The 14,620-nt window shown below is 39.8% G+C and overlaps 1 protein-coding gene across 3 annotated transcripts in view; it reads right to left on the bottom strand.

The window, feature by feature from the left end:
* PHF11 (PHD finger protein 11) overlaps positions 1-14,620 on the bottom strand; it is an 86,675-nt gene that overhangs the window by 53,078 nt on the left and 18,977 nt on the right. For 2 of the 3 annotated variants that reach the window (XM_072134491.1, XM_072134490.1), the window contains exons 9-11: positions 13,193-13,221; positions 12,957-13,030; positions 12,080-12,168 (exon numbers count right to left, since the gene is read on the bottom strand). In XM_072134491.1, coding sequence (XP_071990592.1) covers positions 12,080-12,168; positions 12,957-13,030; positions 13,193-13,221 — 192 coding nt within the window. Of the gene's footprint in view, positions 1-397; positions 504-4,047; positions 4,112-5,307; positions 5,346-6,375; positions 7,229-8,348; positions 8,402-9,935; positions 10,010-10,218; positions 10,248-12,079; positions 12,169-12,956; positions 13,031-13,192; positions 13,222-14,620 lie in introns of all 3 variants that reach the window. The other variant, XM_072134493.1, reaches the window with a different exon arrangement.

Genomic DNA, 14,620 nt, shown 5'->3' with positions numbered 1-14,620 from the left:
AACTAACCTAATGCATCTCAAGTCTCTTCAATAGCTTTAAAAAGAAGGAAACCAAACTATAGATGTTGGTCCTGATTTCTCTTTTACCAAATAATCTATCTCCATTATTATAAAAATAAAGCTATGGAAGATAATATTGATGGATAAGACCTAAGAGGCTAGTAGAGCTACACACATCTGCTCATAAGAAGCATCTGAATGAACAGGGAAGCGCTAATAAGGATAGACCTACCAGCAGCCGGTCATCCAGGAAGGTGCCAGGATCACAATTATGCCCTTCTGTGATTCAGCATTATACAGAAAATATTATTTTGTTGTGCGTTGACAGGGGCATTGTCATGGAGGGGTGATGGGGAAACATAATTATTTTGCAGAAAGAATACTAGGCGATACTTACTGCTGGAGGTTTGTGGTTGTTAAGGGCTCATGGCATAGCTGTCTCTTTGAGGTAGGAGACTTGCTTTTCTCCTTGCACATCAGATCCATTTTTTGGATGGGATCATCTGTCAGAAATTTAAGTGTAAAAATGGAAAATTGTGAACAAAATCATAAGCCGTAGCTTCTTACAAGAAAACATTTGAGGATATATAAAAGTGAATAATATACATATATAACAAGCTCCAGGCTTCCCCGCAGTCACTTTCACCTTGGACTTTGTATATTTGTATATAAGATGGTGGTTGAGAATTTTTATTTATTAAATTACTTTATAGTGTTTCTTTATAAAGAATGGCTGGACCACTATACAAGCTTATACCTCTTGTGTCAGCCCCTCATCCTCATAGTCTGTAAGCTCTTGTGATCAGGGCCCTCACTCCTATTGTTCCATATGACTGTTTGTACTCTGTAATGTCTTATTATATTTGTATATGTCCCCTAAAGCGCTATGGAATATAATGGCTCTATAGAAATAAAGACTATTATTGTTATTAATGATAACTGAGATGTAAAGCTGCACGACTATTGTATGGTGCTTGGCCTACTGTTCAGACGGTCTGATATTAGACAAGCCCTTTAAGACAATAAACAGAGAGAAGACAGGGGCAAAATCTTATGACAGGTCACAAGTTGTACAGAAAATTCTAACTCGAAAATGTGTGTAATAGCCAGCAAGTCAATCACAAAAAAACAGCGAGTTTCAGTCAGGTAAATTGATGTCACATCAAAATTGGATTTGTCAGATATTTGTGACCTCACTACTGTGTTTCTGTCAGATGTTCAGTTGCAACGTCACAAAAATTTTTCGGTCAGGTAAACTACAATGCCATCAACAAATCATTTCAGGAAGGTGCGTTGTTGTGTCATCATATATAAGTCAGCAGGTAACAGCAGGGGTATCAAAAATATGTAAAATATTGTGATGTCAGAGCAGTTTTCCTGTCTGATACTCACTTGTGAAAGTTGCAGGGCTGGATTACAGGGGGGGGGGGCACGTCGTGTGAATGGAGGAAGGTGAAGTACAATTTTATTTTTTTACCCTGGACTGTATATAGGTTTTATAGGGGGGTTGTATATAGTTATTATGGGGGGAGGTATATATAGCTATAATAGGGGGACTGTATATAGTTATTATAGGAGTTTGTATATAGTTGTTATAGGGAGACTATATAGGTAATTTTGGGGGGGACTGTATATAGTTAATGCTGGGGCTGTATATAGTGATTACTGGGGGCTGTATATAGTTATTGTTAGGGGGCTGTATATAGTGATTACTGGGGGAGCTATATATACTGATTGCTGGGGGGCTGTATATAGTTATTGTTAGGGTGCTGTTTATAGTGATTACTTGGTGCTGTATACAGTGATTTCTGGGGGAGCTGTATAAAGTGATTGCTGGGAGGGGCTGTATACAGTGATTTCTGGGGAGGCTGTGTATAGTGATTTCTGGGGAGGCTGTGTATAGTGAATGCTGGGGAGCTGCACATAGTGATTGCTGGGGAGCTGTACATAGTGATTACCGGGGGGCTGTATAAAGTGATTGCTGGGGGGTTGTATATAGTGATTGCTAGGGGCTGTATATAGTAATTACTGGGGGGCAGTATATAGCGATTGCTCTACCCTGTCTAGACTCCATTCAATGGGGGCCCCACCAGATTTTGTGCCCAGGGGCCCCCACCAACCTTAATGCGGCCCTGGAAAGTTGCAATGTCTCAGTATTTATCTGACTGAAACTCACTTGACATATCAGTAAAGTTTACATAACAGGTTTCACAAGTTTCCTTACAGATCCCATTTTTAATAATATCACAGTAGTGGCTTATCTGATTGAAAGTCACTTGTGATGTCACAACAGCTTACCTCATAGAGAAACTGATATGATGTCACAGCAGCTTACCTCATAGAGAAACTGATATGTCATAGCAGCTTACCTCATAGAGAAACTGATATGATATCACAGCAGCTTACCTCATAGAAGAGCTGATATGATATCACAGCAGCTTACCTCATAGAGAAACTGATATGTCATAGCAGCTTACCTCCTAGAGAAACTGATATGATGTCACAGCAGCTTACCTCATAGAAGAGCTGATATATCACAGCAGCTTACCTCATAGAAGAGCTGATATGATATCACAAGAGCTCACCTCATAGAAGAACTGACATATATAGAGAAACTGATATGTCATAGCAGCTTACCTCATAGAAGAGCTGACATGATATCACAGCAGCTTACCTCAGAGAAAAACTAATAGGATGTCACAGCAGCTTACCTCATAGAGAAACTGATATGATATCACAGCAGCTTACCTCATAGAGAAACTGATATGATGACACAGCAGCTTACCTCATAGAGAAACTGATATGATGACACAGCAGCTTACCTCATAGAGAAACTGATATGATGACACAGCAGCTTACCTCATAGAGAAACTGATATGATGACACAGCAGCTTACCTCATAGAGAAACTGATATGATATCACAGCAGCTTACCTCATAGAGAAACTGATATGATGACACAGCAGCTTACCTCATAGAGAAACTGATATGATATCACAGCAGCTTACCTCATAGAAGAGCTGATATGATATCACAGCAGCTTACCTCATAGAGAAACTGATATGTCACAGCAGCTTACCTCATATACACAAAGATATGATGTCCCATCAGCTTTCCTGACTAAATTTTTCTCCCTATATTGACTAGATTCTCCTGACTAGATTGTTGCCCTCCCCCTTGTTTGGCTCTCCTTTATGTCCACTGATGTAATTATTAACTATATGGCCCAGATTTATAAAAAGTGAATAAATGTGCAGGGTGTGCCACATTGCTGAATAGTATCTTCAATTATCAGCCGCCCCCTGTACTGCTCGGGAAGTGTGCGCCATTTATTTGGTGCACCTTTTATATACAGCGTCAACACAATTCTGTCGAGTCGTTGTAATAAATGTGTTGCAAACTTTAAGCAAAATACGCCTCTTTAAGGGCAAATTTTTCTAAAGTTTGGGGCACAGTGTAGCCGTGACAGATAACTGGTGCAAACATTTCATACATTCAAGTCAGACACAAAACTGGGCCAGTTTAACATATCTGGGCCTATGTCTGTTTTTCTTGTGGTACCATTGTAACAGGGCTATATGGGCATGTTACTCTTTATATACATTTACCATTGCTATACTTGCTGCTTTGTTTCATTTGACTATTCCTCAATTATTTCCTGCTCATATTTAGTTTTCATTTTGTAACCAGACCTGGGGCACATGGTGGTGGGGGGAGGAGGCACATTATTGTTAAGCAGTGTTTTAAATGTTTTTAATTCCCTTGCCTTATAATAAAGATTGGTTTCAATATGAACATCACGTTTTATTTATTATTTAGTTTCAACTAGATGTTTGGATTTATTGGGGGACATATATCATAGTTTTGTCTCTCCGTGGTGAATTTTTGAGACATTTGGCAGGGCTAAATACAATATATTACCAATTACCAGAGGTCCGTATGTAACAAGGAGTTGTGTGTAAGTCAGGTGTTCTTAAGTAGGGGACCGCCTGTACTTTTAAATAAAGTGTTGGGATCTCTACTTTTGGATTTGACTAAAATTATTTACCATCTCTGCTATGTTCTGCCTCCTTGGCTTTGTATCCTTTTGGAGAATTTATAGCACTTTGTATCTAATTGATAAAACACTGATATTAGTAGAATGTAAAGAAAGAAAAAGCAAAAGTTACAGAGCATGGATGCAAGTGACTGACATTAGATAAGAGTATATTATTACTACAGAAGAAGGAGTGGTCAAAGATATTTTACATAATTTCAAGTTTCAATATTCATTTTGCAGTCTCCCGTAAAGGAGCTTTGCAGTTATATAGCGTGGTCATGCAGCACAACACGAGAACAAGCAGTCACAACAAGGCGAGTAACATTTTTTAGAATTCACTCCTATCCCAAGAGACTGGTCCCCATAATGTCATCCAGACCACTTAAATTGTATTATGTACAACCATTAACTGCTGTTACAGAAAAGAATCCCTTTCTATGCAAATGTATTTTCTTCAGCTAAAAATCACTTTACTGATCAATGAGACTGTACCTACAATCATCAGCTTAATAGTGTTTTGTGGCACCATTTCTACACCTGTCATGTAAATCAGGGGCGTAACTAGGAGAGGCAGGGACACATAGCAAACACCTGAATGGGGGCCCTTTCTCATATACATACTACACATACAGTTCTTTACTCATACACACACACACACACATTAATACACTCTTAAACACATATATGAACACAAACAGAGCATATACACATCTCATATACACACACATACAATGCCATATACAGACATACAACATATATACACACATACAGTATATACACATCACATATACACACACATACAATGCCATATACAGACATACAGCATATATACACACATACAGTATATACACATCACATATACACACACATCCAATGCCATATACAGACATACAGCATATATACACACATACAGTATATACACATCCAATGCCATATACAGACATACAACATATATACACACATACAGTATATACACATACAGTACATACACATCACATATACACACACATATATAGCATATACAGCATATATAACATCACACATGTTATGTATATCATGGGGTACATCCTCCATTCTTTAGTGTGTCAGGTCAGATGATGGGGCCCCCTGACATTGCAGCCCCAAAGCAGCTGCTACCGCTGTAGTAACGCCCCTGATCTAAAAGTCTTCACTGCGCTCATCAATGGGGGTCTTGAGAAAAAGACCACGACATCTAAACTTTGAAAGTTTCAAAGTTTGAGAACAGCCATTTAACAGTGTAACTCTTACCTGTGGGACAATTGCCTTAAACTGATTAAAAAGATCCCCTGCAACAGAACAAATAGGAAAAATAAGTACAGTGTATACTTGATTATAAGCCGACATGAATATAAGCTGAGGCACCTAATTTCACCACAAAAAACTGAGAAAGCATATTGACTCGAGTATAAGCCTAGGATGGGAAATGCATTGGTCATAACCTCCCCTCACTTATAAAATGCCCAGAAGCCTCCCATCACTTATGAAATGCCCAGAAGCCTCCCCTCTTTAATGAAATGCCCAGCAGCCCTCCCCCACTAATGAAATGCCCAGCAGCCCTCCCCCACTAATGAAATGCCCAGCAGCCCTCCCCCACTAATGAAATGCCCAGCAGCCCTCCCCCATTTCACCCTGCAGCAGCCTCCCACACAGGGCCCCTCATTATATGATATCTGGAGGAGTATCATGATACAACATTTTCAAATATTTAGCTGAAAGTGAAGAAGTTAATCCTCACAGCTCAGAGCTGTGTAAACAAACACAGGGTGATTAGATGTGAGCTCATATCAACCCCCTTCGATACAAACTACACTGCTGGAGTGTTGCTGTAATATTGCAGCCCGTTTCTTTAAAAACTAAGCAGAATTTCTTAATAAAGTGTATTAAAATGTTTACAACACTTCTCCCCACACAATATTAAAAATGATCTTAAATGCGCATACATGTATTTCTCCACCTACATTACTTCTATGAAAGTTCTTGCTGATAAAGTGAATAAAAAGAACTGCACATGCGCAGACTTGTTCTATTCTGCAGAGGTTTAAAGACTGACACATTACTACATCTACCCCATTGTATTGAGAAGTGGGTACTTTATTGCCTCATTGACTAACTTCCCATTTGACACCTTATCTCAGAATGGACCAATACAGATTGTGGATTGTAGGAGGATGATTCTGAGAGCCCACCATCAATCCAATAACCTCAAAATGGATTTGCTATTTTGAGGAATTACTTTGTGAGGGCTCACTTTCACATGTCAGAGCCTTGCTCCACTGGATGATCATATTTTGGGTATGTAAAACGAAAGTCACATACCTCTAACAAGTTTTCTTGAGATAGCTGTTATCTGTTGAGGGCTGACAATAGTAGAAATACTTCTTTTGTTCTCCTCTTTAGAAATACTTCTTTTGTTCTCCCCTCCTTTCTCATTTTGAAATGTTTTGACACCACTGGTACCTGCCACTGCAAGGATTTCTCTATTATAGCAATGAGATTTTGACGTGCTATCCTGCATTATCTCCAGGGAAGTCCTGTCACTGACACTAGTATACGCTTCTTCCCTGTTCCCATCTTTCTCCTGGGTAGTCGGAGTGTAGGAAGTCACTTCATATTCTGTCACAGGAGACCCTGCAGGACCCACTTCTGAAGTTTCTTGAGATCCAAAGTCCTCAGCTACTGGTACAATATGAAGATCTGAGGCCAGCTTTGCTTTAGTATTACTAGATTGAATTAGATGACTGGGTGAACTAATGTCATTAAACGTATTCTCAGTATCAGGCGACACAAAATGCATCACACCATTAGATACTTCAGATGATTGTGTCTCAGGGATAGGTTTGCCATTGCTTGAGTGTGAAGATGTATCTGGTGTCCTCATACATGATCGGTTTCTTGTATTACTTTCTGAGAACTGAGCCTGAGCTTTCATACCAAGTCTAGAAGCCAAAATGTCTATGGGAGCTGGGCTTTTGGAAGTATTCGTCAAAATTTTGTTATCTTGAGAACTAAGAGGTTGTTCTCTTGGGAAAGGATTTTCTTCATTAGATCGATCTAGTGCATTGACCGGCATATCGTCAGTCTGTCCATCGAGAGTGCTATCTGTATCAGAACTGTCTGTGGAGTTTTCAGTGACGTCACTGTCATTTGCATCTTCTGTGATCATTTGATCCTGTAAGACACAAGCGGGTGAGATTTAAGAGCTATAAGGAATAAGAGAAGGTCTTATTTTTGGTTCAATAACTATTGATATGGTCAGGTCCTTTATATATGTATACCAGCAAATTAAATTTTGCTGCTGATTTCTCTTGAAGACATGGCTAAACAAAAGGTCCAAACGTGGCAGAATGTCAAGCCATTGTATGTGCCATTGTAAACAATGCTCCAACATTCAACCGCATCAGGATCTTGTATGCCCTAAGACATTATACAAGCATAATAATTTTCTCCAAGGCTGCCATTAGGTAGGTCATGACATGTCCCTAGACAGTTCCTAGAAACATTTCAGCTGCACGTAAACAAGAATAGGTACCAATGAATATGTCAACCTAAGTATCAAATAAACAAGTCCTCACAAATTTGTATTGCTGAAAGCATGAAAAAACATAAACAAAACAAAAACTTATTTTTTTTAATAAAACAAAAAATAATCATTACATGTAAAACAACTTTGCCTACCTAAATTTGTTAGCTAAATTCAGAAGTTTATTTGCTATCCCCCTCAGATTACCTCAATGCTGCAGCAGCTGCTTGCTTTGCCTGTGCTGACAAGCCCTGGAGTACGTAGTATAAACAAACTCTATGGACTCCTGGGAGGGGAGGGGCTGCAGCTCCCTGCTCACAGAGGAGGAGGTCATGTGACAGAGCACTCTGTGCATGAACCAGAGCTGGATGTGTTCAAGTTTTAGGATACAGATAGTGTCGGACTGGGTTTACTTAGGCCCACCGGAGAAAATCAATTTGGGGGCCTACTCTTCATAATCGCCCAGGAAATAAACTCTAGCAGCCTCCAAATTGTGATGTTTTCTGATGGACCTCTGGGGTTCAGTATTGGGTTGAGCCAGGGCCCAGCGGAAGATCCTCTGGTACTCTGGTGGGCCAGTCCGACACTGGATACAGATGTCTCCTTAGTCTTAGTGAGGTACAAGATCTCCCCTGCTCCCTATCAGTCCCTCCATCCCAGTTTGTGATTCTACAAAACTTTCTGTCTCTCTCCTCATGCTGCTCCCCTCCTCCACCTTTTTATCGGCACTATCAGTTCTGTGCACATAAGCTATTTACATCAAACTTACATTTTCGTTCTTCTCGGCTGCATTTATTTCTATATCTAGATTCTGCTGTGACCCTGAAATAAAAATATTTTTAGAAAATGTAGGTGATTGTAAGAAGGTCATACATTTTGGGCTAAGTTTGTAAAACTGGCTGCGTCAGTTAAACTAAGTGCACTAGAAAAAATTGGTGCATGCAGAGTTTGCCGGTCTTCAATAGTCCGGCTTACTATGCACATTAGTGAGGCATTAAGTAATGTCCTTGTGTTTGCCACAAGCAAAAATATTGCAGTCCAGTCACATTTTGAAGGGAATTGAAGGTTCCGAGACCCTCTGAACAATATATATGTGGCCAAGGGGGGGAGGGGCTACTAAAAAAAAATAAACTAGTACTTACCTCCGCAGTACCTCCTATTATCCCACACCACCTAGGGCGGTCGGAAGCTGTTCACAGTACAGAAAACAGTGGCGTGGGACAGCAGAGGTAAGTACAACTATATTTGTTTAAGCAGCTCCAGCCACATATCCATTTTTCATAGGGTCTCGGGTAACACCTTTAACTCAATTGCTGCTGGTGAGATCTCTCCAAATAATTTGTCATCTTTCTAAATATCCATAGCATATATATTTCTATTTCCATATCACATAGTGCATGTCTAAGGCCAGTTGCCCACAAGTGTGTTTGTTCTAAAAAAAAACCTTGCGCGTGGCTGATTTACCAGACCACACCTAGAACTACATACTAGGTTTTATTTAGGGATTCTAGGTCTGGTCTGGTCTATCCAGCACCACACGGAGCGAGTTTGTCAGAATAAACTCACTTGTGGGCAACTGGCCCAAAGCTTACCTAACTAGGACCATTGCTCTCCTTCCTTGAAAAATTTGGCCATTTATTTTTCATGTTTTATAGGCTTGTCTTGGAATTTGTGTGGATATAAAATTTAACTTACACTTTGCAAAACAAGCATGAAATGAATGGTGAAAGTCAAGAATCAGACCTAATCACCTCCGTTCAAAAGCTGTGTTTTTATCTTTTAATTTTGGTTTTCATTTGGGGCTTGTTTTCTGTGTGAAAACATGTATTTTCTAGTGGCACCATTTAATATTCCGTTCAGGAATCTGAAAAAAGCGCAAAAAGAAAAATAATTTCATTCTGTCCTGATTGTTTTCCATCTTCCTAGTACAGTGTGTGTTATATTAAATGGTGCCATTGGGAATTATAATTTGTCTCACAAAAACAGGCCCTCATATGAATAGGATAAAAAAAACAAAGCAGGGAAATAAACTGAAAATAAGGATAACGGACAGTGTTTATTTTGATAGATGTTTTATACCGTAATGAATAAAGAATTACAACTGGAATATACTATTAATTGAGATCTAGGGTGTGGTAATTCTGACATAGAATTGGGCTACCAACCTGTGCTTGGAAAGGACGCTATAGCTAGTGTGCAGGGAAGGAATACCCCGATACCTTATCGACATATAGGTGGTGTTAAGGTGAAAATAATCACAAATTCTGGTTGTGTGTAAGGAAATGCGATTGTTTTGAGGCTTGGATGCCACAAAACTGGCCTGCGTGCCTGGATCTATCACCAGTGGAGTACTCACTAGGGGAAAAATTTGTCTTCACTCTTGGACTCAGTAAAGAATCACTTTCTTCTGAACTTGAGTCTGGTCTCATGCTGGAATTAAAAAATAATAAATAAATAAAAACTATATAATAGAGATCCATAATATTAAAGCATTTTTACAGTTCACATAAGCAGGCACAAATACTGAAACATCTTATCGCAGCTTCCTAGACAGAAGTATAAAAGCTGCCGCGTCCCTAGGCTACAGTATGCTCACAGCCACCCTACACATTATACACATAGAACCTGCAAAAACTTACCATTGAGGAGACGTAGACAGCTGAGCCTCCTATAAAAAAAAAGTTATTTATGACGTATATACTCTGTAGAGAGACAGTTTTTGCATTGGTCTTTTGCAATGTCAGTGAACAGAGCTGCAGGTTTATGTAATCTTGCAGTATACCTAAGGCAATGGGTACACTCTGCATAGGGCTGGATTACAGGGTGTGCTCCATTGGCACGTGCCCTGGGGCCCCCACCACTTTTTTCATAAGTGGGCCCCCACCAGCATGGAGGCACAAGTGCATTGCGCTGCGGCAGTGATTTGCTGGCAGTCAGGGACTCCCTGTCTGTATCTATGAGAGATTTGCATCTGCACATAGGCTGCCGTGCTGTGTGATAGTCCCTACACATCTTCCTCCTTATCTGAATACTTAGCACTGGTTGGTTGAATTACCTGCCAGCCAAAGCAATCAATGCTTGGTATGTTTACTCTGATCACTCTGCCCCTCCGCAAGAGTGATGGCGAGGAGCTGACACATGGAGTCAGGAAGGTAGTGTCATCAGCGAGTGTTTTAACCCCCTTTGCTGTGACATCAGTGTGTGTGTGTATTAACCCCCTGTGCTGTGCCATCAGTGAGTGTACTACATTAAAGATCAGAAATTTCATAGACCACCTCTTAGGCCAGGCCTAAATTCATTATTATATTCACCACAAGTTGCATTGCTCTGGCATATGATAAATATGCCCCAATAGGTGAGATTATATGCAACAGGTGAGATTATAAAAAACGGTAAGAGTAGTGGTATTTTGTTATCAATTGTTGATTTTCACTTTTTGGCTACAGATTTCTGTGCGATTTTTACTCTGATATATTATATTGTACAGTAACAATATAATGGTTGAATCCCATATCTATTATTGCAGAACACACACAGTCTACTCTACAGTTCACTCTATTGATACTTATGTCGCAAGTCTAGCGGACGCTGCGGCTAGATTAGAAATCTTGCTAGTTAAAACTCTATTACACAGCTTAGTTAAAATCTAACACACCTGAAAAGCCCCCCCAACATGTTTCGCCATTATATGGCATCCTCAGGGGGTGTTCAGCCCCTATACCACCTGAGGACACCATGTAATGGTGAATATATCAGTAAGTGTATTAACCCGTGTGTTGTGACAATATGTATGTAGTAACCCGCTATGCTGTGACGTCAGTGTGTGCATTAACCCCTTGTGCTGTGACAGTCTGTGTATTAACCACCTATGCTGTGACATCATTGGGTATTAACCCCCTATGCTGTGACATCACTGTGTGTATTGACCCCCTGTGCTGTGACATCAGTGTGTGCATTTACCCACATGTGCTGTGATATCAGTCTATGTATTAACCCCCTGTGCTGTGACATCATTGTGTATTAACCCCCTGTGCTTTGACATCATTGAGTATTAACCCCCTGTGCACACTCCACAGGCAAACTCCAGCTGGTGCAGTTTGCACTGTTTTTAATAAATGTGGGCCATTGTGTTATGACGAAGAGACCTAACAGTCTTGAAAGCTTGCAATCAACCTTTTTAGTGCATAAAATCTAACCGTTGGCTAACTTGTTACAAAGAAACTTTCACCTTTGACAAAAAAAATTGTGTGACTCCAAACTAAAGAAGTTGTCTGTTTTTAATGCCCCAAGTTCTGGTTCCATATTTCCAGTCCGGCCAGTCCCTGTCTCAGTTATTTCATTAGTTTTGGCATCAGTTATTATGGTGGAGACTACACAGGTATAGCAGAAAGATTTGCACCTGCTCTGGCAGTGAGAGTTGCATGTCTATATTTCCAGGTGTATCTGTTCTGTTATGTTATATATGTGTTAATGGAAGAGGTCATTTAGAAATGAACTGACCTCACTGTCTTCTATTTCCACAGTGGAGTGAATAGGTATAAAGAGGATGGTTTCTGGTTGTTCATTTGTTTGCTCATTCTGCAAAACACCTGAAAAATATTATGTGTAAATAATGTAATCTTAAAACAGAATTATTAAATTTAATCTACCATCAAAAAATTTAATGGTAGATTTCCTTTAAATAATCAGATACAAGTGTGTTGGGAAAGAGGTCATGAATAACAAATAAAAGATGATTACCATTAACTAGCACTACAGCCTTGCAGCGCTGAGGTCCTGGGTTCAAGTCCCGGGGTCAACATCTGCAAAGAGTTTGTATGTTCTCTCCGTGTTTGCTGAAGAACGAGGCCCAGCAAGGGGAGCACTCCATAATAGGTAATCTCTGAGGTCACAATGAGAGGTTGACATCCAGCCTCAGCAGTAGGGGCAAGAAGGGCAATAGGGAGAATGTTCAATTTGGCCCACTTAAACCTGAGGCCTGAATAAAGTCTGTGATCACCTCTAGTACCACAGTCAGGAAAGGTCCTGAGTCCTCCAGGTAGAGCAGGGTGTCATCACTGTACAAACTAAGAATAACCCCACCCCCCAGTGTAAACCCTCGAACACCAGGTGGGCACCAAAGTTTGTCTGCCAATGGCTTCAAAGCTATGACATAGAGGTGTATAGGAAAGGGGCATCCTTCATGGGTGCCTAGTATTAGTAGACAATCAACATTATAACAGAATTCACATAGTGCACCACAACTTAGTCTGGAGGTGGCGTTAGGGTGATAATAATGGCAATTCCTGGCCACTGGCCAGGAACTGTGACTATTTCAAAGCTTGTACAATCCTTCATAAATGTTCCCCATAGAATCTCTCACCAATGGAGTACTCACCGAGGGAAAACACTGTATTCTCCCTTGGACTCAGTAGAGAATCACTTTCTTCTGAAACTGAGCCTGATCTCATGCTGCATGTAAAAAAATACAACAATATTATAGCATTTTGTTTTTCCAATTTCCATAAATAAAAGCAGATATGAATGATGTAGCTATTACTGTATTACTGAGGGGGTCACGCTCTGTGCACAGTTATCCTACACGTTATGCACATAGAAAATGCAAAAACTTACCATTGCCAAGAGGTAGACGGCTGAGCAACCTATGAAGGAAAAACATGCCATTTATGACACATATACTCTGTAAAGAGACACAGCCATTTTTGCATTGGTCTTTTGCAATGTCAGTGGACAGAGCTGCAGGTTTCTGTAATTCTGCAGTGGATATTTAACAGATGTTTCCTCTTTGCCTTCGTTTTGCATCTGATCCTGGGCAAAGGGTAATAAATCTGCATTTATTTCATTAGATTTTGCATCAGTTATTATGGTGGAGACTACACAGACATCAGCTATAATGGAAAAAATTGCACCTGCTCTGTGAGATAGAGGGAGTTATATACAGGCAATCCCCAGTCACGTACAAGATAGGTTCCTTAGGTTTGCTCAGACGGGAATACTCCTTTAAGTTGAATTTGTATCTAAGTTGGAACAGGTATATTTTATAATTGTAGCTACAGGCAAAAATTATTTTTCGTTTCTGTGAAAATAGGATTCACTAGGGGTCGTCTGCGAGTCAAGTGTCCTTAAGTCGGGATCCATCCTTACCTATATTAACCCCTTAAGGACGCAGTCATTTTGTAGCTTAAGGCTCAGCCTGATTTTTTGGATTCTGACCTGTGTCTCTTTATATGGTTATAACTTTTGAACACTGTTACTTATCAAAACGATTCTGAGATAGTTTTTTCCTCACATGTTGTACTTCATTTAAGTGGTAAATGTTGGACGATAAGTTTTGCGTTTATTTACAAAAAGAAAAGAAAAAATGATGAATTTTTTGAAAAATTTGCCATTTTCGAAATTCAAAATCACCGCGTTTTCAGGCAGATAGATTTACCACCTTAATAAATTGCTGAATCACATTTCCCATATGTCTACTTTACATTTTCATCATTTTTGAAATGTCTGGATAATTTATTTTGACGTCACGTGGCTTACAAATCGAATAGCGATTTTCCGGATTTTCAGAATTGACCATTTTGGGGATAAATACAATTTTGAATGAAATTTTACATATTTGGCATCAAAACCCCCCATATATCAAACCCATTTTCAAATCTGCACCCCTCAAACTATCAGAAACAGCTTTTAGGAAGATTGTTAACCCCTTGAGATCTTCATAGTAATGAAATCAAAATGGAGGTGAAATTTAGAATGGTCAAATTGTGCCGCTTATACCTTCGTTTAGCCCTAAAATGTACACATTTCCAAAAGATAAAAAGAGAAAACCCACCATACAATTTGTTCTGCAATTTCTCCCGATTACAGGGACCCCCCACATGTGGCCGTGACTTGTTTTATGGGTGCACAGCGAGGCGCAGAAGGGAAGGAGCACCGTGCAGCTGCCAGGATTTTAGTTTCCTCATTGGCCCCTTTTGTAGGCTATAAAATTTCCGCTTTTCCGTTATTGGGGCCATGTGATGGCATTTTTTTTTTGCAGAATGA

Source organism: Engystomops pustulosus, chromosome 2 (genome assembly GCF_040894005.1).
Source record: "Engystomops pustulosus chromosome 2, aEngPut4.maternal, whole genome shotgun sequence".
In the NCBI taxonomy this organism is placed as follows: domain Eukaryota; kingdom Metazoa; phylum Chordata; class Amphibia; order Anura; family Leptodactylidae; genus Engystomops; species Engystomops pustulosus.
Note: the sequence above shows the minus strand (reverse complement) of the source record. Positions and strands in the feature narration are given on the sequence as shown.